A 24,908-nucleotide genomic window follows, 5' to 3' on the forward strand; every position below is an offset into this window, starting at 1 on the left:
GAGTTTCCCACAATGAGTCTTTTCACTCCATGAAGTGAAAATTCATTTCCATTAAAACATAGCAGTAAACATAAACTTTTCCAAGCCATTTCAGTGGGATGGAAGTCTTAAAATTGGCAATATGAAATTCATTTCTCACCTACATGTGTCCATGGCAAGATTTGAACCCACAGCCTATTTGTTGGAGAGTGGATACATTAGTCATTAATCCAATTAGACCAGCTGCAGTTTGTTAGGTGGTAGTTGTTTGATCAGATTTATAACCTTTTGCAAGTGGAATTTGCATTAAAAATGTCGTGGAAAGTTTTTGAGAAACTTGTGGTCACTCTTAACATTTCTAAGGCATTAGCAAACTACAATCATGAACTGCCTTCTGACCTATGCATTTAATTATCCATTTCTTCTCTGGTCATGCAGTGTGTTGCATGACTGATGATTTCTTCTCTTCAGTTTTCCCCACAAATGGAAGTACCTAAGACTCCTTGCTTTTGCCTATGCCCTTTCTCTTATACATAAATTACCTTCTTTGACTGCCACCCTGTTTCTAAATTTTCCAGACTTCAAGATTTTCCTTAAATGATGATCTCCTTATCTTTCCCCTTTGGAATAAGACAGCCCTTGTCTACTTCAATAATATCAAAATGCAGTCTTGTCTTCATTCTCAGAGTAGAGAGAGAGAAAATCACTTTGTTTGCTTATGTAATATCCAGATTAAAAAAGATCAGATTTCTCTTGCTGACACACATCTATCTTTATCACTTTATCATTTTTGGCATGAACAAATCACATCTATAGCCCTTCCCTGCCTTCACAAAACTCAATATGTACTTTTTTCTCTAGTTGTTATTCTCACCTGCATAGCTTTAAACCTTATACAGATCTATCCAACCTTAGAATGCTGTTCTTTGAGTATTGCACCAAAAGTGTTGATGCTATCTAGACAATGTACTTTCATTCCCCCTCTCCCCTTTCTTACAGGCTCACTCCAGTCATCTTATTGCAGGCATTTCTGTTTTTACTTTTTTGCATTTTCTGGAGATATTTTCATGAACACCTACCAACATCCATACATAGGTTAGCTTCGAACTGCTTTACTCAATGACCATAACCTCCAGCTGTTCAAGAAATACATCAGCAGATTCCTTCTTATTCCTCAACCACTGGCCCTCATGCAGCACATTAGTAGTATAAGCAGTATTGAATTTAATGAAAGTAGTATTTATGATCTGTATTGAAATATATCAAATCTTTATGTTGATCCCGTAATGTTTTAATGTGTTAATGCCAAGAGAGGCTTGATTGATGTCAAGTAATTCCAAGAAGACAACTTTCATCTTGTCTAGAGATTTGAGTGTTGTCAAAGGTAACACTGGAAGAAATCAATTTTTTTTATGTGTGCATGAGAAATAAGGCAGAAATGTGTTAGTTATCTGAACCTGCTGAGAAGTTGATGCTCCACTTCTCAGAAAATATTTCCAGAAAATGCAAAAAAGTAGAAAGAGAAATACCTTATGTGTGATGATTTGTGTAGTGTAAGATTTGTCAAGTGAGGAAGAGTGAAGTGTATAGTCAGCAGCAAACTGACTATACACTATAAACTGAATATTAAACTCACATAAAAATGTTTTGAGATACTTAAAGTACTTACACAGAACACAAGTTAATACTACAGAAATAATATTACAGATTATTTCTGTAGTATTGCACAGAAATAATCTGCCTAAACCTAGTGCTGCTGCTGTTTTGTTCAGTAGAGATTTTAGAGGAAAACACTTTTGAAGTGATAAAATTCAAGAACACAAGTTAAATGCAACTTATTGAAAAATGCTACATATGAATTAAAATGCAGTGACACCATTTAAATCAGATAATGTTTATTTCAAAATTATTCCAAACTTCCAGTCAGCACTGGCTGAATGGAATTTAATGAAATTCATTATTTGGATTTCTATTAAAATTTGTTGAATCATTTTAGTGAGATCACTTTCACTGGTAGACTTATTTTGCATGATGGTTGAATGGATTTAAGGAAGTTCAGTATTTTGGATCTCTATTAAAATTTGATTAATTGTTTCAGTTAGATTAGGTAAAATAAAATTATATGTTTAGAATGTGTAAGCCTAAATGGGTTGATGTGTCATAAATTATTATTCCATGGGCACCTCCATGGAGTCATAAGACTCATTGGGAAAATGCACTATAATTTTGCATCGCCAAACTGAAGCCTTTTGGCTCTTTATTTTAGTAAATACTTTCATGTACCGACCGAGAGTTCACTTACGAAAAATACACCTCTCCGACAATTCAAGTTCCTTAGTGTTGAAAGAGAATTTTTGCTATCTTAATGTTTCAGTCTGGTCTCTGAAGAGAACCAACCAGTTCGAAACAGCTGTCAGGCCAGTGAACCTTATCAAAAATGGACTAATTAGAAAGTGAATATATGGACGCCTGGGCAGCGTTCATGCTTTCTAAATGGTCCGCACTAGGGCATCTTGTAAATGTTGGAAGGTGTATTCTTGTAAGCTCTCTGGTCAACTTATTTTCATAGTTTCTACATTCGGCTTTGAAATAATGCTGGATCTACTTGATTTTTATAATTTTGTATTACCGAAATGAAGCCTTTTGGCTCTTTATTTTATTAAATAATAATAATAACTACTGAAAAAACTATACTTTGCTGTTTGTGATATAATGTCATTCATGCAGTCAAAAATGAGAGAGTATAGTGCATGCTTGAGTGTACAGCTGATGGACACGAGAGACAGAAGATATATTTTATATGTAGAGAGAGAGAGAGAGAGGTGTATGGGGGGGGGGAACAGGTGGAAGAATATAAGGGATGGTTGGAAATAATTCCCTTTAAGAAATAAAGAAAAATATAAGGAATGAACAGTTGTATTTTGTGGATTCAAGTTCAAGTTCTTTTTTCAACAGTGAAGTTGATATATCTTCACTGTTGTAATTTTTGATTTTTTGAGTGAAGATTATTACATGGAAAGCTATTCCTTGTTTGCGGAACTAACAGTTGTCAAGTAAAAATGCTGGAATGTTCCATATAGATGTTGTATTATGTTTCATTACTGAATAGCTGAGTTTTATTAAGTAAACTGTTAATGTTTTGGATGCTTGTTTTAAGTAGCAACTGAATTTGCTATAAGGAATGTATTTAATACACAAGCCATTTTCTTGTGTGATTGTGTGCAACAGCAGCAAAAAAATAAAACTTTTTGCTGCTGTTTCTCTTAGTGAACTTAGGGATTGATGAGGAACTTCCCAGAGCAAGATTGCAAAGTTTTCTATTATGTTTGTTTAAGTCTCTGACTAAAATGCATTAACTTCTGCCCTTGCAGATATTTTGTATTTAATGTCAGAATACCCAATATTTTAAGGTTTTGAATATGTTTTTGAGTGAGTAAAAGGGTCATTCTTAAACTGTTTGTCTTAAACAGGCCATCTTGCACTGATGAGACTTTATTGAAGTATCATTCATTGTGATCTAAACCCAAGAAGATACCAAGATAATTAAATTAATGCAGAATTTATATATTTTCCATATACAACTTAAAAAAAGGTGCATTACCTTATGGAATACTAAGACAATTGATTGTGATCAAAATGATACTCTTAACCCAAATTTCATCATCTCCTGAATTGTAATTCCTCCAGTACAGTGAATGGCCTCATGGAACTGTACTTCAAAGTGTACTATTAGCAGACACACACTGCACATATTAACTTCCTAGATGTTTGGAATTATGGCTGAAGCAGCTAAGGCTAAGAAGCTAAATATATTATATAAGAATTAAGAAAGAAATTTATTTAGGCCAAAGTAGTAGTACAAGATATGAATATTGTACAGTAGTGATACAACACAAGTATTATAGCAATACAGGCAGTAATAGAAGATAGTAAAAGTAATACTATGAATGTAATACAGTTACTATATAAAAGATATATGGACACTGTTAGATTAAATAAAGAAAATAAAGCTTCAGAATAAAGGACTGAAAAAGGTAGATGAACTAGAAGGAAACTGTACAGTGTGTGTGTGTGGCCAAGGACATAGTTATACTGGTTACTAGAAAAATACAAATTTGGGCAACATGGCCACTATTAATCAGATGACTGTATTTAGGATTATTTTACACAAGAGCACAAATAGCATACAACATTATGCTGTGAAACATATAACATTTCTAGTAATTGCTTATATTCTTAAAATAATAGTCTACATTTTGTAGAAATAAATTAAAAATGCCAAAAAGTTATATTCTTGATTTAATTCTTTATCCAAGCGTAAGCAAACAAAGTTTGCACATGAACCACTTCACGACTGGGCTACTTGTATATATAAGCTAATAACTTCGCATCATTTGTCTTAGTATCCCATTAAGCCTCCGTAGCTCACTCAGTATAGACGAAGACCTTTGGTTGGAAAGGCCTGGGTTTGATTCCCATCAGTGACATGAGGAACCTTTATCGGGTCTCTTTCAATGAAAGGTGAGTTAGCTGGTCTTATACGGAGGCAGAGGATTTTCCCCCTTCAGGAAACTCATGTTTTTTGTCCCTCAAAATAGACAAACTGGCCAGTAGAGCACACTCGATTCACAGACAGTAATACATAGTGGCATAGGGGTAACTGCAGTAATCTTCGTATTATGGTTCAGAAGTCCAAGGATACTTGGAAGGCTGTGGGTGCTTAAGTGTCTGTTAAAACCACTGATGGATCCCATAATGCAATGCACATATCCTTACAGATATATATAATGCTTTGCATTATGGAATGGGCCACTACCCAGACTGGTTTGCACCTTTATTGAGGTCTCATCAGTGGGAACCAGACCCAGAAATGATACCAAGGTTTCAGTAATGCAGAAGTCTGTTTGTTGGTGTGAAGTCCTTAGCTTCTGTGTTCAAGTAGCCCAGTCGTGAAATGACTTCACATGCAAATCATGAAGTGACTTATACTTGGATAAAGAATTTAACCATGAATATAACTTCTTGGCATCTTTAATTTATAGTATAACCAAGTAAAAAAAAACTTTCAACATTTTGTAGAAATCTCCAGTATTGAGACTACACTTTTATATATAAAGAATGAGTTTAATAAACTAAACAAATATAACCCCTATAAGTTTTGTAAGTTGTGAAACAAACTTGTATCATCAGGGAGTATCAGAGAAAGTTATACACACACACACACACAAAAAAAAAAAAGACTGGAAACAAGTAATTATATATATTACATGTTATCAGGACTTCACAGGTACAAACAACTGAGTAAACCGAATAAAAAAAAAAAACATTAAATTAATTACTGTATACACATTGGAACAATGCTAATTGTTGCTATCACATTCTGTAGCATGACATGCATTGTATCCTGCAAGATCATTATCATTAGAAGATTCCATCAGAAAATTAGCCTTAGACCAGGATTCCATATGGCATACACATAATAAAACTAATGATTTGATCAAAAAGTTAATTGGCCAGAACAATTAAAAATCTTTATCATTGATTGAACCATCTGTTAGTCCCAAAAATTTATGGAGCACCAAAAATACACAAAAAAATATTTCTTTTGTGTATTTTTTTTTTTTTTTTTTTTTTTTTTTTAATTTTTTTGATAGATGCTTATGGCCAATTGTAGATGGGAGAACTTCCTTCACTTCATACTTGGCAAAGCATTTGTCAAACCAAGAAGTTTCACACATAAGAAAGACAGAATCATATGTATGTGAAGAACAGCTTACATTTTATTGAAAAGGTAAAAGATTTAAATATAGCCATCAGACATCCAGGTAAGTTTAAATGTTGTCAATCTAAAATTATACCTAGGGATGATACTGTGGATCTGATGGTGAAGACCTTTTCCCAGCAAACACAACTGACTATTCAAACATTGTATAGAAAACACTTTTTTCATATTTGAAGACAAATATTGGAACAAAAAGAAGGACTTGCCATGCCCCCCCCCACCACCACCACCGCCAATCTCCAGCCCTGGCCATCCTCTATATGGAAAATTTTTAAATGACCGCTATTAAAAACTATCACAGGAAAATAAAACTTGGTTATGGTACACATTGTTGATATTTTTGTTGTTTAGTCAGGAAACAATGAATGAGTTAATTCATTTTAAAGATTATCTGAACAGCTTACATCCCAACATAAAATTCACTCTTGAACTGGAGGATTACAAAAAATTACTGTTCCTTGGTTCCTTGATATCCTCGTCGGAGCCTGCGTAGCTCAGGCAGTATAGACGAAGTCCTTTGGTCAGAAAGACATGGATTCTATTCCAGTCAGTGACACGAGAAACCTTTATCTGGTCTCATTCGACTAAAGGTGAGTTAACCAATCTCATATGGAGGTCGAGGATTTTACCCCCCCCCCCCACACACACACTGGTAACTTGGGTTTTTCATCCCTCAAAACAGGCAAACCAGTCCCGTGAACACATGCAGCCACAGTCATAAAATATATTATGGCAAGGAAGTCAATGGGAAACCACCTTGCTCATAATCATTTCCCTAGTATGGTAGTATACAACTACCCCCACCAGCCGTATTGCTGAGGGAATAGGATAGATAGATATCCTTGTCAACAGATTACTTCTGACCTCTGCCCACACAGCATTTATTTGCTATGGGCTCTTCTTCTATTTTTCTGGAAGTAATATACAAAAAAAAGTTAAATAAAAATATAAAATAAACAAAAGCAAAGTAAGAAAATTAATTATTGAATTGTGTGTATTTATAAGAATTTTTGACCACTTTAACTTGAAATGTGAGAATTAAATTAGATGTATGAAATTTTTTTCTTTATCAAATTGCATTATACTGAGATTTCCTCGCATGTCTGTAAAATTTTTTGCATAGCAAGGGTAACACTTTTTCCATTGATTTCCATATCTGTAGTAGAGTTTATTATTAGGGAGACTCTAAAATATCTAAGCCAATTAATAATTGCAGTCATTGCTATTTTAAGTGTACCTTTGTTTAATAATATTTATATATTAAAGCTACCAAGTTATTTTAAATATAAACCTGGGTTTTTTATACTCCATTTCCCAAGTAAGCAAACAGACAAGTCAGTCAAGTTTGCACTTGCAAGTCTAGCTGATCCTGCATGTAGTGCATGTCCAAGGCAACTCGTGGTGGGGGAAAAAAAAAAAAAAAAAAAAAAAAAAAAAGTTTATATTTAAAATAACTTGGTATCTTTGACATATATTATACCCAAGGTAAAATACTTTCTACAAATATTTATATAATTTAATTGCTATGCAGTTAAATAAATTATAGTTAAAATAATAATAAATTACAGTTAAAATAATATATTATTTTATTATTTAAATTAATGAAATAATGTTACATCATCGAAGTGAAGCCTATTGGCTCTTTTATTTAAGTATTTTTTTGTTATTTCTAGTTATTTCTCTTGTACTTTTCAGGTTAGGCAATTTGTGCTGGTACTCCAGACAAAAGATTTTAACCCTCAGAAGTATGAAACTTTAGCCAGAATTTTAAGTAAAACCTATTGTAAAACTGGCAGTCCCGCTGCCTTACTTCAGCTCTATTTGTCTGTCATTATTAGAGGCTCTTGTACAACTGAAGAAAATGGTACGTTTCTCATCAAGGACTTTGATCAGAAAGCTTGTTTTGCTTCTGTGCCTATTAAAGGTAAGGTAAGGTTAAGCCCTTTGATTGTTCTTCTGTTTTATCTTTGTAACATATCAGGGATTGGGAAAAATTGTCATAATACTGCCATCACTAAGTGACAATCTGATATTGTGCATATCACATATATTTGCCTATTTGTAGCAGATGTCTTGCCACAGTTGGTTGAGATATCCACATAACTGTGCTTGAATGGATCTGACTTGCAAGCTGACCTGCCATGGTACATCAATTACATTTTACTGTTATAACCAAAAATCTGTCTTCATGCTCCATGGTAAAGTGACGATGACCTCTTAGCAAACGTCTGGAGCACATTTCATTGGTTTGAAATGCTGCCCAGAGCTTGGATACTCTGCTATGTGAGATTCCAAACTCTCTGGCAATATCTGTAATTCTGCAGCCTCTTCAAGCAATAATGTTTCACCACCTGAAATCGTCTAGATGATGTCTTTGAGACATGACAAGACATCCAAGTTTGCAACTTTATTCCTTCACAAAAAGAGCTTCCTTCAAACACAGTGCAAAGGGGTCACATGCTACCATGTGACTCCTTTACACATGCTTCAAAAATTATTTGAATGTGTACTTGCTTTCTACTCAAAATTGTCAGGTATATAAATGGCCACAAGCTGATTTGTCTGAGTTATAATCTTCAGAAATAGTGTTCATCCTTAGGTTTTAGACACCAGTGTATTTTGTTGTTTTCTTCATGAAGCTCATTTCAGCTACTATTAACCTTTCCATATTCTATGTGTCACTGTAGGTAAAAATCTTTGAAGCATGACTTACTGAACTTAGTTTTCAATAATTTTTACATTCTGTTCTGTTGTTGTGCCCTTTCTTGAGTATTGTTACCATCAAACATTCATAATAATCATGTACTATGGTAAGATCTTCTTGTTAAATTGACTTAATCATTTTAAATAAAGCTTTTTGTGTTTTTTTGAGTAGGGAATTCATTAATTGCTCTTTTAATTTCTTCATCCAGTAACACTGATGCAAGACTTTCTTTTAAACTTCATGTTCTGGTTCGATAAATTCTGATTGAGTAATTTTTTTTTTTTTTTCATACTATGTTTTGTTTGGAATCATATGAGTATTGCAATAATTATTTGATATGTGTTTGTTTTATTGTTTTATTTCACATTTGTCAGCTACTCCTGTTTTAAATTCATTTTTAACTTCATAACATATTTCTTGTATCCAGTTTCCTTCCCCCCCTTCTTAGTCTGTGATATTGTTTCTTACTCTTGTTAGATCATGAATGAGGCCTGCCTTTACTAGACAGACACTCATTCGTGATCTAACAATGAAAGGAGCTTTAAACCAGAGAAAATACCTGTACTGCTGGTCAAAATTGTATTGGAAAGAAATAAGGAAAGGGGGGGAGGAAAGTAAAGTGCATCATATAATTGTATATTGAGTGTGTATCTATTTATTAGGTGTATATCTATTCACTTATTGAAAGGGAAATGTGAAATATGTAATATGTGTAATTTAACCACTTAACATACGAAGACGTCTGTGACACGTCTTTTGTTTATTGCACCAAAATTGATTTTGAATTTTGGTTTCTCATATAAATACAGCCGAATATAGACGCTAGACAATCTTGTGCCTATTTCCTTTCAGCCTAGAAAAGTTGCCAACAGCGTGTATCGGCTATTTCATTTGCGTTTGCACAAATTCATCATTATTTTTCAAATAATGATGAATTTGATCCAGCAAATCACCCTCACCCAAAACTCACCCAAAAAATTGGCAGAAAAACGACTGCTTTCTGATTTTTAATTGGTATGTTAAGGGGTTAATGAGGGAAAATAATATGTGTAAATTGAAATAGAAAGAAAGGAGTAGTATGTGTAGGCTACGGCAAACAAAGAAAAATGATGACTAAGACCTGATTGGAACCTTAGCAAGATTTAGCTAACTCTCTGAGAGGAGCTCTCTCATGGGTTCACAATGAAGGAACTTGATGCGACCGTAAATGTAAGCTCCTTGGAAGAAAAAGGGAGTGGATGATCGAAAAAGGAGAGAAAGAAAAGAGGGGACAGAGAGTGAGAGACAGGGAGTGAGCAAGTGGGTGAAAAGAAAGGAGGTAGGATGTGAGGATGATCTCCGACCAGAAAATGAAAGCTCGGGTCTAAGTGAAACCCGAACCATGATGTTTCCCCCTTGAAGGATCCAGAAATCCCAGACTAGCACCTCAGATGTTCCCAACGACGGCGAAATTTCAGTGTGTGTAAATCCATGAGACAGGAAGCCAAAATCTGCAGTGTGAACAAGGATCTAACCAGGATACACACATGACTTGCACATGGTGATTCAGTGAAACTGTGGCGGCAAGAAACGGTAAGGCAATTTTGTCCTTTCTAAAGTTAAGTGAGAGCGCTGAAAGAGAAACACGTTAAACAGTGTTGCAGAAAGAAAACTGAAACTAATTTATTTGTTGGAGTAACTTTAAGGACATTAGACTGGTAGTCTGAAGAGCCATGTCAAGTGATTCTTGCTAAATCTAGTATGTAAATGTTACCTTGGCTGTTTCCCCAGATATTCTTGACTAGATAAAATTGTTATAATTACCTAAGTGCATGCTTTTTCTTAGAAAATGATAGATGTGTCAATTTTTGAGATTTTCATGCAATGTTACTTATAAGCGCGTTGATCTAATTAAGATAACTGACGAATTGATTATTTCATGTTTAATGTATTCTATTAGTGTAAAATAAAACTTTATGTTTTATCATTTTGGAATCCTGGTATTGAATTTGTGTTTGAGAGTGACATTTGCCACTCATTAAACTACGAACGGTGAGAAAGGGGAAAGAAAGATATTACAGTAAGAAAGAGAAGGGGCCACGACTGCAACATTTTAGGAGAGGGCCCGAATATTTCTGAGATATAATAACTCTAACTAGCGCTGTATAAATATAAATTTGTTACAGTTTTGTTACCCAGGGAAAATCTTACAGTCCCTGACCACAAGGAAAGTAGTGATAAGACATATTCAGAATTAAGTAATATTGACGTCCCGAACCACGATCTAACACTCTCTATAGTCTTCTTTTTCCAGGCTTTATTTCATTTTTCTATTAAATTAAGTCTTTTATTTGAAATTCACGTTAATTCATTAATTGCTCTTTTAATTTCTTCATCCAGTAACTCTGGTGCAAGACTTTCTTTCAACCTTCATGTTCTGTTCAATAATTTCTCTGTTCAGATTTTACATTATTGTGGTCATAATCCAGTAAATCCTAATACTTTGTCAGCTGATCTTTTAATTATATCATTTATGACCATCATCCAGTCTTTCTCACTGTTACTATCAAGTGCAGTATGTTTCTTTTGTCATCATTGCCATCATCATCTTCAAATTCCTAACATGTACCCTCAAGGGATATACAGGATATGATAATACTACATTACAAATTTTCATTACCAGTAACTTCCTATATACAGTTTTCCTCTAATTCAATCTGTTACATGTCAAGACTGCAACATTATCAGATCTTATATTTCTGTCTTCTAAGGCACTTTTTACTGTATAAGTCCACCTATATCTTGGTCTTCCTCTGGGTCTTTTTTCCTGCCAACCTGGCATGGAACACTTCTTTTGCTAATCTTTCCCCTCCCATTTTGTTTAAGTTACCATACCACCTGAGATTAGCTCTGCTAATGCATTCCTGGATGCTGACAATGTCAAGTTCTTTCCTAATATCCTCGTTTTTAATATGACATTGCTATTGATGCCATCTGTTCATGCTCCTAATCTTTCTCAGAACTCTCATATCTGCGGCCTCTAGTCTTTGGTCGTGTTTTACTTCTGACCCAGCTCTCAGATCCATAAGTTAAAATTGGTTCGAACAGTGTCTTGTATACAGCTAATTTAGTGTTTTGACTAATTTCTCTCTTATTCCATATAAATTTATTCAGTTGACTTCTTACCATACCAGCTTTGTTGATTCTGTTATCTATTTCCATATTTAATTTACCATCTTCACTAAAAATTGTGCCTAAGTAGCTGAAATGTTTTACTTATTATATAGGTTCTCCATTCACAATGCTTCTGCCCATTTTCATTATCTTTCTCTTGTTATTGCTGACCTTCATACCATATCTATCACAACAGTTATTCAATTTAGTCAGGGAATCTTGTAGACTTGTATCAGTTTTATTTAGAAGTATAACATCACCCTTATAATTTAAAGATACCAAGAAATTATATACCTGGTTTAATCCTTTATCCAAGCGTAAGCAAACAAAGTTTGTGCCTGAAGTATTTTCAGGACTGGGACAACTCGTGGTAAAGTTGGTATGACTTCACATCACTTGCCTTATTATCCAATGATGCAAAACACATCTCCTTGCGGAAATTATTTATTTATTTATCATATGGCTATTATATCGCAAGAAACAGAAACATATACAGTGTTGGTTGACAAATAAGAAATCTAAACTCAACATCTATAAATATATGTATATAACACAAACACATTAAATATACAAAAAACTCCAGTAGAAATTACAAATACGAAAATTAAGATTCTTCTGTCATTCAGATATTACAAGTTTATATCTAATACTCGCAATTGTTGGAACCAGGAAATCTTGTTCCTCTCCTTCGTATGTTCTCAGTGGACATTTTTGGTGAATATGGTGAATGGTCTGCTTCTCACTTCCACAGTCATATTGTGGGGAAGAAATTTTCTGGCACTTGTAAAAAAAAATCTGCACATTGGCTGCAGTTAGTCCTTAGCTGATTTAGAGTAATCAAGTTTTACATGGAAGGTCATATCCAGGTGGTGGTTCTTCAATGCAGGAAAGGTTCTGCAGGTCTGGATCTGCAAACACCCCCCATTGGCATCTCCACTCTTGATTGACATCAAAATTATCCTGTAGCAGTCTTATAGCAGTACTAACAGGAGGATATCTCGATTTCAATCTATTTATTAAATTTGAAGCTTCTCTATGCACTGAAAGATGGGGTTTTTCCTGGATCTTTCTATAAGTAAATTATGGGGAACGAATTTTCTGGCACTTGTAAAAAAAAAAAGTCTGCACATGGTTAGTCCTTAGCTGATTTAGAGTAATCCAAGTTTTACGTGGAAGGTCATATCCAGGTGGTTGTTTTTCAATGCAGGGAAGGTTCTGTAGGTCTGGATCTGCAAACACCTCCCATTGGCATCTCCACTCTTGATTGACGTCAAAATTATCCTGTAGCAGTCTTATAGCAGTACTAACAGGAGGATATCTCGATTTCAATCTATTTATTAAATTTGAAGCGTCTCTGTGTACTGGAAGATGGGGTTTTCCTGGATCTTTCTCTACTCCCTGCATAAGATGTTGGCTCTTCTTAATGGTGGGTGAGGAATATGGCTTAAAATAGGCAGCCATTCTATAGGAGTACTCTTGATTGTCCCTGAAATAAGACACATAGTATTATTGAGCTGTTTGTCAACCAAATGGGTGTGTGTGCTGTTAATCCACACCTGAGCTCCATATTCTACTGTGGAAAATACGAGGCTGAGAGCTGAGCATCTAACCATCGTCGCAGAAGTTCCCAAGATGTTCCTGTCAATTTCTGAATTATATTATTGCGAGTCTTGATTTTAGCTGATGTGTTCAAGAGGTGTTTTGTAAATGTCAGAGACCTGTCAAGAGTTATTCCCAAATACTTTGGGGTACTGTTGTATCAAGAAGTTGTCCATTAAGATAAACCTGAAGTTCTCTATTGGCAAGTTTGTTATTAAGGTGGAAGAAGCAGGTCTCAGACTTGTTGGTATTCAGTTGAAGATGCCAATTCCTGAAATATCTACCAAGAGAGTCCAGGTCAGTCATCAGTGTTGTCTCTGTACATCTCTAGCTTCTATTGAACCACTACTTGTTGCTATAGCCCAATCATCTGCATTTCCAAATTTTCTGGATATGATATTTGGCATGTCGGCAATATATAAGCTTAATAACATCGGAGAAAGGACAGAACCCTGGAGAAGCCCATTATTCAATAATTTGCTTCCACTTGTTTTGGTTCCCATAACAACCTGGAATAACCTATTACTAAGCATATTATTGATAAGCACAGTTGTTGTTTTGCACCATGTAACTTTAAGTAGTTTATAAATGAAGCCCTGCCTTCAAACTGTATCATAGGCAGCAGTGAGGTCTATAAAGGCAACTGAAATCCTACTTCTATATACGTGGTCAAAGATAGGACCTGGTCTATAGTGATTCAGCATCCCATAATGCAAAGCATGTCTCCTTGCAGACATGTGGATACTAAAGCTAGTGATGTGAAGTCATACCACCTTTACCACTAGTTGTCCCAGTCCTGAAAATACTTCAGGCAAAAACTTTGTTTGCTTACACTTGGATAAAGGATTAAACCAACTATATAATTTCTTGGTATCTTTAATTTATAATGTAACCAAGTGAAAATACTCCAACATCATCCACATAAAGTAAAGAGCTGAGATTAACATTTCCAATTTTGATATCAGGTTTAATACCACTTTCCTTCATAATGTGATCCATATAGATCATCATCATCATCATCATCAAATTCCTGCCATGTACCCTCAAGGGGTGTACAGGATATGACAGTACTACATGAAAAAATTACATCATTACTAACTTCCTATCTACAATTTTCCTCCAAATCAGTCTGTTACTTGTCAAGACTCCAACATTATCAGATCTTATATTTCTATCGTCTAAGGCACTTTGTACCGTATCAATCCACCTATATCTTGGTCTTCCTCTGGGTCGTTTTCCTGCCAACCTGGCAGAGAACACTTGTTTTGCTAATCTTTCCTCTCCCATTCTATTTAAGTGACCATACCATCTGAGATTAGCTCTGCTAACGCATTCCTGGATGCTGACAATGTCAAGTTCTTTCCTAATATCCTCATTTTTAATATGATATTGCCATTGATGCCATCTGTTCACGCCTCTAATCTTTCTCAGGACTCTCATATCTGCGGTCTCTAGTCTTTGGTCAAGTGTTTTACTTCTGACCCAGCTCTCAGATCCATAAGTTAAAATTGGTTTGAACACAGTCTTGTATACAGCTAATTTAGTGTTCCGACTAATTTCTTTCTTATTCCATATGAATTTATTCAATTGACTTCCCACGATACCAGCTTTGCTGATTCTGTTGTCTATTTCTATATTTAGTTTACCATCTTCAGTAAAAATTGTGCCTAAGTAGCTGAAATGTTTTACTTGTTCCACAGGTTCTCCATTCACAACACAGTTGACATTTTCAATGATTCTGCCTATTTTCATTGTCTTTGTCTTTTTATTGCTGACCTTCATACCATATCTATTACAACAGCTATTCAATTTAGTCAGAGAATCTTGCAGACTTGTAGCGGATTTATTTAGAAGTATAACATCATCCGCATAAAGCAAAGAGCTGACATTAACATCTCCAATTTTGATATCAGGTTTAATACCACATTCCTTCATAATGTGATCCATATAGATAATGACTAACAGAGGGGATAATGTACATCCTTGTCTCACACCAGATTTAACATTAAACCATCTTCCTGTACTTCCTTCAATTCTAACTGCTGACTCACAACTCAAATAAAGACTAAGTATTGCTTGATATAATGCCCCATTGACACCATATAACTGCAGCGTATTGAATAGATTCTCTCTTGGCACCTTGTCATATGCCTTTTCCAAATCGACAAAACTTAAATACAGATCTTTGTTATATTCCCATGCTTTCTCGACTATTTGTCGTAAAGTGAAGATCTGATCCTGACAGCCTCTATTTGGCCTGAATCCAGCTTGTTCTTCACCAAGCTTTTCTTCCACAATTCTTCTCAACCGTTTCTCAAGTATACTTGCATAGATCTTGCCAGGAACACTCAGTAGGGAAATACCTCTGTAATTCTCACATTCAGTTTTATTTCCCTTTTTATATATGGGTACTATGAGAGCTCTACTCCAATCATCGGGAATTCGTCCCTCTGTCCAGGCTTTCTGAACTATGCAGTGCAACCACTGTAAGACTCTTATACCACCATACTTCAGCATTTCTGGTCGAATATCATCTACTCCTGCTGCCTTTCCACATTTCAAGCCTTTGATGGCTTTTTCTACTTCAAGTATAGATATGTATTCCTGATTGCATGCCTGGTCAGTGTTTTTTATCACTGTGCTGTCATCACTGCTTGTTTCATTTAGCAGTTTTTCAAAGTAATTACTCCATACTTCAAGGATATCTTTTTCTCCTGTTTTCATTTCACCTTTATCATCTCTAATTCCTTTTACAGCACTCTTTCCTCCATTCCTAAGCTTCTTCAACAACCTCCAGAATATTTTGCCACCTTCTTGATATTTATTTTCTATATTCTTGCCAAAGTCCCCCCATGACTTTTGTTTAGCTAGTTTTACACACTGTTTAGCTTTCTTACATTTGTCTCTGTATTCTGTAAGAGTAAAAGCTGACTTATTTGCCAGGAACTTTTGATATGCTTTCTTCTTTTCCTTCACTGCCTCTTTAACTTCCTGTGTCCACCAGGGAGTTCTGATTTTTTTATCTTTGCACACAACCTCACCACATGCCTCTCTGGCAGAATCAATCAATGTTTCCTTCAGAGTTTGCCACTGAATCTCCAAGGTTTGATTCCTGTTCTCAAACTCTTTCATTTTCTTTTCAATAATATTTCTGTATTTTAGTCTACAGTTTACATCTGAGAGCTGCTCAACTTTTATTCGCTTTAACACTTTCTTACATGTTATTCTTTCAATATGAAATTCAATTTTATTCTGCTCAAGACTAAATAGTGATCACTTCCAATTTCAAATCCTCTGTACACTCTGGTGTCCTGCACCAGGAGAAAACATCACTATCAACAATAACATAGTCAATGAGACTTTTCTTATTCCTAGCCTCTTCTCTCCATGTGAATTTGTGCACATTTTTATGTTGGAACATGTTGTTAGTAATAACCAGTCCATGTCCTGAGCAGAAATCCAACAGATATTTGCCATTATTATTAGCTTTGCTCTTTTCTCCAATTTTCCCAAAATATTTTTGTATGTCTCACAATCATTTCCTACTCTACTATTTAGATCCCCAACAAGGACCAACTTTTCCTTTTTCATTGTGTCAGTTGCTTTTTCTAAAGCCTCAAAAAATTCCTCCACTTCTACCTTAGTAGAACCTTCTGTGGGACCATAGGCACAAATAAGTCTCATTGTCCAGTTCCCCATTCTCATATTTGCCCACATTACTCTACTTGAGACTGACTGCCATTCAAGAAGATTTGCCTCGTATTTTGTGTTGAATACTATGGCTACTCCTTCTTTTCCTTGATTGTTATTGCCTGAATATAACATTTTGTATTTATTGCTCAGAAAGATCTCACCAGTTTTGGTCTTTTTTGTTTCAGTCACCCCTATTATGTCGATCTGGTACTTATCTAATTCCTCAGCTAGCTCCATTTCTTTGCCATTCAGGCTTCTTACGTTGATAGTACCGATCTTTAACTCTGGTGATGTTGAGTTGGGGTTTGTTTTCAGATTTGTTCCATATAGATAACTAGATTTAATATTTAACCGTCTTCCTGTGTTTCCTTCAATTCTTACTGCTGACTTACAACCCAGATAAAGACTATGTATTGCTTGCTATAATGCCCCATTGACACCATACAGCTGTAGTGTTTTGAATAGCTTTTTTGTTGGCAACTTGTCATATGCCTTTTCCAGATCTACAAAACTTAAATACAGCAGATCTTTAGTATATTCCCATGATTTCTCAACTATTTGTCGTAAAGTGAAAATTTCATCCTGACAGCCTCTACTTGACTTGAATCCAGCTTGTTCTTCACCATGCTTCCCTTCCACAATCCTTATCAACAGTTTCTCAATTTTACTTGCATAAATTTTACCAGGAACACTCAGTACAGAAATACCTCTGTATTTCTCACATTCAGTTTTATTTCCCTTTTTATATATGGCTGCTATGAGGGCTCTACTCCAATCATCTGGAATTCGTTCCTCTGTCCAGGCCTTCTGAACTATGCAGTGCAGCCACTGTAAGACTTTTATGCCTCCCCACTTGAGCATTTCTGGTCAAATATCATCTGCTGCTGCCGCCGCCACCTTTCCACATTTCAAGCTTTTGATGGCTTTTTCTACTTCAAGTATGGATATGTATTCCTGATTGCATGCCTGTTGAGTATTTTTTACCACTGTACTGTCACTGATTGTTTCATTTAGCAATTTTTTGATGTAATTACTCCATACATCAAGTTTATCTTTTTATCCAGTTTTCCTGTCATCTTTATCATCTCTAATTCCTTTTACAGCACTGTTTCCTCCATTTTCTGAGCTTTTTCACCAACCTCCAGAATAACTTGCGACCTTCTTGATATTTATTTTCTATGTTCTTGCCAAAGTCCTCCCATGACTTTTGTTTAGCTAGTTTTACACACTGTTTAGCTTTGTTGCATTTGTCTCTGTATTCTCTAAGAGCACAAGCTGACTTATTTGCCAGGAACTTTTGATATGCTTTCTTCTTTTCATTCACTGCCTCTTTAACTTCCTATGTCCACAGTTCTGATTTTTCTGTCCTTGCACACAACCTCACCACTTGCCTCTCTAGCTGAGTCTTGAAGGCTTGTCACTGAATCTCTAAAGTTTGGTTCCTGTTCTCAAACTCTTTCATTTTTTCTTGAATTATGTTTGTGTATTTTAGTCTACAGTTCACAACTGAGAACTGCTCAACTTTTATTCGCTTTAAAAAAAAAGAAAAGTTGAGCAGCTCTCAGATGTAGGTGCTTAAAGATCAAAGCTATATAACTGAGACGTTCGCATAACCTGTAAAGGAATGCAGAGAACCGATCAGGGCTTCAGACCTAATGTTCAATCCTTATCATTATGCACCCTGTTAAGGAATGCAGAGAACCGATCAGGGCTTCAGACCTAATGTTCAATCCTTATCATTGTGCACCCTGTTATGGAATGCAGAGAACCGATCAGGGCTTCAGACCTAATGTTCAATCCTTATCATTGTGCACCCTGTTATGGAATGCAGAGAACCGATCAGGGCTTCAGACCTAATGTTCAATCCTTATCATTGTGCACCCTGTTAGGCATCTATCTTTATACTGAACAAATGAGAATGGGCTAGCAATTTGGGATTTAGCTGACCAAATTGTATTCTTATTATCTTAAACCACAAATAAAATTATAGTACAACATGTTTCTTTTTTAAATTCGTTTTTTTTTTTTATATTTGATGTCATTTGTAGTTGAATATTTCATCATCTTTTTCCTTATTGTACTTTTTTTATTTCATATTTTGCAATAATATGTGAGTGGCCACTCTCTATATCTCCTCAGTATGTACTCATTCTGGTATTCGATATGCCCTTCTGATTTCTTTATATATCATCTTTGTTTCACCACTTCAGGAAGTGTGTTACCAAAAATATTTTTTTTTTTTCTTTATTGCCTATTTTTGTTACTTGCATTCTGTGTGTGAGATTATTCCGACTGAGTGTAGTTTTGATAGCAGTATTTCATGATCCAGTATATCAAAAACTTTTGCAAGATCAAGGAGTATGAGAATAGCAAATTTGTTTTCATCAAGAGCTTTATTTAGTTCACTTGTAATGTCCTCTAATAGCATGGTTGTGTTCCTCGTTTTCTGTAAATAAACCGTACTGCTTTTGAGAGATGATGCCATATATCTGTTAGTAGTTTTGTAGCCTTGTGTGTATTACTTTTTCAAGAAGTTTACAGATGATAAGCAATTTAGCTATTAGTCTGTAGTTGTGAATGTCGTTTCTTTTTTTTCTCTTTATATAAATAGGTGTAACTATCGTGGTTTTTAGTTGTGTGGGAATAGCACCAGTATCGAATATCATTTTCACAAATTTCAGAAGTACGGGATTTAACTTTTCAAAATGTGTTACGAGGTCTGTGAGTTTGATTTTTTTCCAGTTCTTGGACTCATCTTGCTTTAATTATGAGAGAGCATCTTTCAATTCTGATTTGGATACAGGAGGAGAGTATATTGTTTACTGTTGGATTTTTGGTTAAGTTTGTGTAAGCCTAATGGGAAAAGTATCTTTTTTGAGTTGTATGATGTCGCCAGTGACGGCATAGTTAAATGATCTGTGAGTTTGTTCTGTTAATAATAATAATAATAACTTTCACTGCATCAGATTTTAAATTTGAAATACCATTTCATATTCTGAAGCATTGAAATTTGCACCAGTTGGCATACTGCATTTCTACCTGAGTAGTTTTTATAAATTGAAATGCCAAAAAATTATATTATTGGTTTCATCTGTTATCCAAGTGTAAGCAAACAAAGCTTGCACATGAAGTCACATTATGACTGGGCTTCTTGTGACTTCACATCAGTTGCCTTAGTGTCCCCTTATGCAGTGCACATGTCCTTATGGACATATATAATGTTATGCATTATGGGAAGAGTCACTATCCAGACCAGTTTCAGCCTTTATTCAGGTCTCATCAATGGGAGCCAGACCCAGAAGAGATACTAACGTTGAAGTAATGCAGAAGTCATATTTCAATGTAATGTTCACCCACCGATTAAAGATCCTTATACACTTCTGCGCATGTCAGAAAAATGAGAATCCATTCCAATAATTGGGTAATCAGTCCGTATTGTGGGATGAGTTGTTTATTATTACAGGTCGGAAAATTAACTTCTCTTTTATGATTATTGTAGTTAACTATGTTGCTTGTATAACAGTCGGAAAATTTTACCTATAAAGCACATGATTTCGCTTGTTGGCGACCAATTCGTACGTCCTTCATTTCTTTCTCCCCTTCTGCATGAATCGACTATTCTTGGCAAGACGCCAAGCAGAGACCTACAAATGGTGGGCGAACTATACAAGTAGTCAAAAGGTGTCATACCTTATTATTAACCTTCCTACCGGCTAGGACGTCTATAGACGTCCAAATAAATCTGGATAAGATTCAGCCCACCTGTTTAAAGAACCTGGATAAGAAGTGCAATTTGACTGTCATGTCCATTAGAAGGTGTGATAAACCCTCACGCTGAAGAGAAAGGTTAATCGGATTATCTCCCATCCGTAGCTGCCTCTCAGTTGCCTATAACAAGAAACGGACTTTCTTGTTCCATGCTGGTGAACTGGATTTTAGTTATATATGATAGACTAAAAATAGAGAAATTATTTATATTTTTGTTTTCTCTTTTTATTGTACAATACAATTTTAATTTCTGGACAAAATAAAGGTCTTGCATAATTTCTTCACTTAACCAATTTAATTTTTTATTTTTTTGCGCTAATTTTTTTCTAATCGCTACTAGACAAAAGATTTTTCTTTGTTCTCGAAGAAATTAATTCACGATAATTATTTGGAATATTCTTTTAAAAAAAGAAAAGAAAACCGGCTGCCGACGTTCCAGGTTATATTAATTTTATTTTTGTACAAAACCATCGAAATCGAATAATACTTAACAAATTTCCTTTGTGACACGCTTGAGCAACTTTGCTTTATAGAGAATAACATGAAATTCTTTAATCATATTACTAAATTTTTTCTTCATGTTGTATAGTAATCTGTACTTTCACTTTCTTGGTTTCCTTGTATAATTGGTCATTACAAAATGAAATTAACAATTATGATTTAAATTTATATTTTCTGCATAATTCAGATATTTTATTCTCCAATTTTTAAAGTAAGCGATACATTTGCTTACTTTTATCATTCAAAATATGTATATCAAATGTGAAAGTTTATTTCCATATTTTTACAATAGAATTGAACTTTATTTCGCCTCTGATAGTTTAACCCCCCCCCCCCGTTGCATTACTATCACACCCGAAAACTGTTATGAAACATAGGTACAGTTTTTATTTAATTCGTTATTTTTCTCTAGTAATTCTTCCACATAACTTTAATTTTTCGATACTGAAACTATGTGGTGATTATTATAAATTAGCAAATTATAAATCAGACAATATACATATTTCGTGATTATTATAAATCAGGAAATTATGTGATATTCGGATACAGGTGAAATTAATATTTAAAATCACTGTCATCCTTCAAATGCAATATCAGAATAAAGAAAGTGAAAAACCCGAAGTTTCGAAATACATTTCGAAAGCCTGCTCTCGAAATGCATTGGTCTACAGACTGGATTCTGAACACGCCAATGTTTCGTGATGTTATGACTGAAAAAACAATTCAGTCTCATCATGAAGTATTTGCATTTTCAGAATAATGAAGAATACGATCAGGCAACACATCCTTGCCCAGTCCTCAACAAAATTTATGATTTTCTGATGAAAATTCGTCAAAAAATTTATGATTTTCTGATGAAAATTCGTCAAAAATGTAGATCAAGTCACTCTACATTCCTGAGAGAGACTTGAGTATCGATGAAAGCCTTATGCCATTCAAAGGTGGACTGAAATGTAAGCAGTATATTCCCAAAAAGAAAGCGAAGTATGGAGTAAAATTTTTTATGCTTTGCGAATCGAAAAGTGGATATCCTTGGGATTTCAACCCTTATACTGGAAAGCAAACTGTAATCGAGCACGATAAATATTCGGATCTCCCCTTGTCGATGCGTGCAGTAATGCAGTTACTAGACCCTTTACTGGGGTCTAGTAACTACATTACTAGACCCTTTACTGCATTATAATGGATAATTACTATATATGTGTCCTGAACTCGCTGATTTGCTTTTACAGCATCTTACAGATAGTTATGGTACTGTAAATGCAAAAAGGCGAGATATGCCTCCAGATCTGGCTTCAGGAAAGCTATCGAAGGGGGAAATCCGAACTTATCAGCGAGGGAAAGTCTTTGCACTAGGTTGGAAAGACAAAAAAGATGTTTTTCTGCTATCTTCCATGCACAATTCATCAGCGGAATCCGTGGAGAAGCATGGTTTGAAGAAAAAAAAAACCCATTGCTGTGTGTGCATACAACGACACTATGGGTTGAGTCGACAGGTGCGATCAGCAGCTATCATTCTACTCTGTAATGAGGAAACAGCATAAAAAATATTACAAAAAAGTGTTTGGACATGTTATTTGAATTTTGAAGTGTTTGGATTTTGTTATTTGGAACAGTTTCCTCCTGTATAAGAAAAAATGTTTGTCTACCATAACATATCTAGAATACAGAATAGAAATTGCGAAAGCATTGCTGCATGCACATGCACCTTCTTCAGCAAGCAGAAAAACAGGAAATCCTGTCAGACATCCGAGGTTGAACGCTGCTAACTCCAACCATTATCCCGAAAATCTACCACCAACGGCTAATAAAAAAAAACCTCCACGCAAATATTATGTATGTAATAAAAAAAATATCAGAAAGGAAACAAAAATCTGGTGCCCTGAGTGTAAAATTGTTTTGTGTGTTTACCCTTGCTTCAAGGTGTTCCACGCTGTTCAAGAATTTTAAATTCTGAACAGTATGAAATAAAAAATGTTTGTTTTCAAGGCCATCAAAACAGTCCTTTTCAGGACTACAAATATTGATAGAGGGATACCCGAATGCACTGTCTCTTTTTCATCTTGAAGGCTAATTTTTCAGTTCTTTTTTGACACAGAGAAACTGGAAAGAGTATTCCAGGTAAAGTATTTCATCAAAAAAATAATGAAATAAAATCTACCCTATATATATATAAAATGATAAGCTTTTTTATGTCATGTTTATCGGAACGTTTTGAAATTCAGGGGCTACCCTGAGTGTCGAGTCTTCAAAATTCGAGTCATCAGAATTCAGTGGCTGAACCCCCTTTCGAGTTATCACAATTGAAGGAGAATTGGTCTACCATACCGGAACACGGGGGGTTGGGCATAGCCCCCTAGTTAATAAATGAAATATATAAATAATAACGGGAACATTTTCACCTTGCCAACACTCAACATTGATGTGATATGGGTTCCAAATTTCTTGTTTCGGAGATATATATATATATATATATATATATATTACAAAGTTTTGTAATAAAAATTTCTGCTACAATGAAGTTTGGCAGAATCAACAATATTATTACCACCTTATTTCTGTTTCTCGTGTGGGAGAAAAACGGTAAAATGTCACTCTTATAATTATATGAGATGTTATAATGGCAAAAATAGTAAGAAAAAAGTCATTTGCAGTTTCTCTTCAAAACACAAAGAAAGAACATTGTAAATTCAGCCAGTGGAAAAGAAAATACTGCATATTTTTCTCCTGTTATCTGATTTTTTTTCTTATAGTTCAAAGAAGAAATCACTGCATATAACATGAAGTCTGCAGGAGGGAAAAAAATCTGGAAATTGATTACATTATTACGAATAGAGAAATCATGTCAGAAAAATTATTCACACGTATGATTCTAATCTCAGCAGACATAACATTTTCTTCTAGATTAGATATCTAAAGTAACTGAACCTTTGCTACTGTTTTACACTAAAATGAATGGGTATGTTCCCCAAGTGATTTACGTTTGTAACAGCTGTCTTGCAAACGATTTATGAAATAAATTATCTGAAATATCCGCAGATTGCTTAGGTCTATATCCCCCCCCCCCCAAAAAAAGAAGATTATGAAACGCATATGCACCTTTTCTTTGATAATAATTCAAATCCTCTTTTTCAAGATAATTGTATGATTTAATTTCTAACTTTTGATAATAAAAGTGAAACTGATCATTATAAATTAAGCAATTATTTTGGCATAAATAATGTATAAGCATGTAAACGAAATATCAGTATTTCTGTTAGAATATAGGTAATCAACAATCGAAAAGGAAACAAGACATTCTTGGCATATTCTGCACTACAGCCTGGGGCACTTTAGTGTTCTCCCCTTTCTTCTCAATAGCACTGAGAGTAATAAGCCTTCAACGTTTCCTCCAGCTAAGAGGATATTACCAAGTACTTAGAAGACCTAGATTATTTCAGAAATAGCTTCCAGCAGCAGAAGTAATATTTAGATTTTTTTAAAGAAAAACGAACAAAAATAATACTACTGAACTTTCTTTTGTGTGGTATGCATATAAACAATTTTGCATGGCGAAAATATAGCATATTATTTCTAAAATTTCACATAATTTCAGCGGGCAGTAGAACAGCTGGTTTTAGATTGCAAATAAATAGAACAGAATTAGAAGTTTCACAATACAATCTGATTGCCGTATATCTTTTGTAAAAATGGTAAAATGAAGTAATTGATTTTGAATGCTGTCTAGAA

At 34.7% G+C, this 24,908-nt stretch overlaps 1 protein-coding gene across 5 annotated transcripts in view; it reads left to right on the forward strand.

Annotated features, from left to right (window-relative positions):
* The window catches only part of LOC150106176 (putative DENN domain-containing protein 10 B), a 277,044-nt gene that overhangs the window by 124,264 nt on the left and 127,872 nt on the right, over nucleotides 1-24,908 (forward strand). For all 5 annotated transcript variants that reach the window (XR_016548292.1, XM_090392209.1, XM_090392208.1 and 2 more), the window contains one exon: nucleotides 7,457-7,685. Coding sequence is in view for 4 of the 5 variants with exons in the window: in XM_090392209.1 (XP_090248335.1) it covers nucleotides 7,457-7,685 (229 nt within the window). In the remaining variant the exon portion in view is untranslated. The remainder of the gene's footprint in view (nucleotides 1-7,456; nucleotides 7,686-24,908) is intronic.

The sequence above is a fragment of the Typopeltis vanoorti genome, chromosome 5, assembly GCF_054136105.1.
Source record: "Typopeltis vanoorti isolate ZY-2024b chromosome 5, IOZ_Tvanoo_1.0, whole genome shotgun sequence".
NCBI lineage: Eukaryota > Metazoa > Arthropoda > Arachnida > Uropygi > Thelyphonidae > Typopeltis > Typopeltis vanoorti.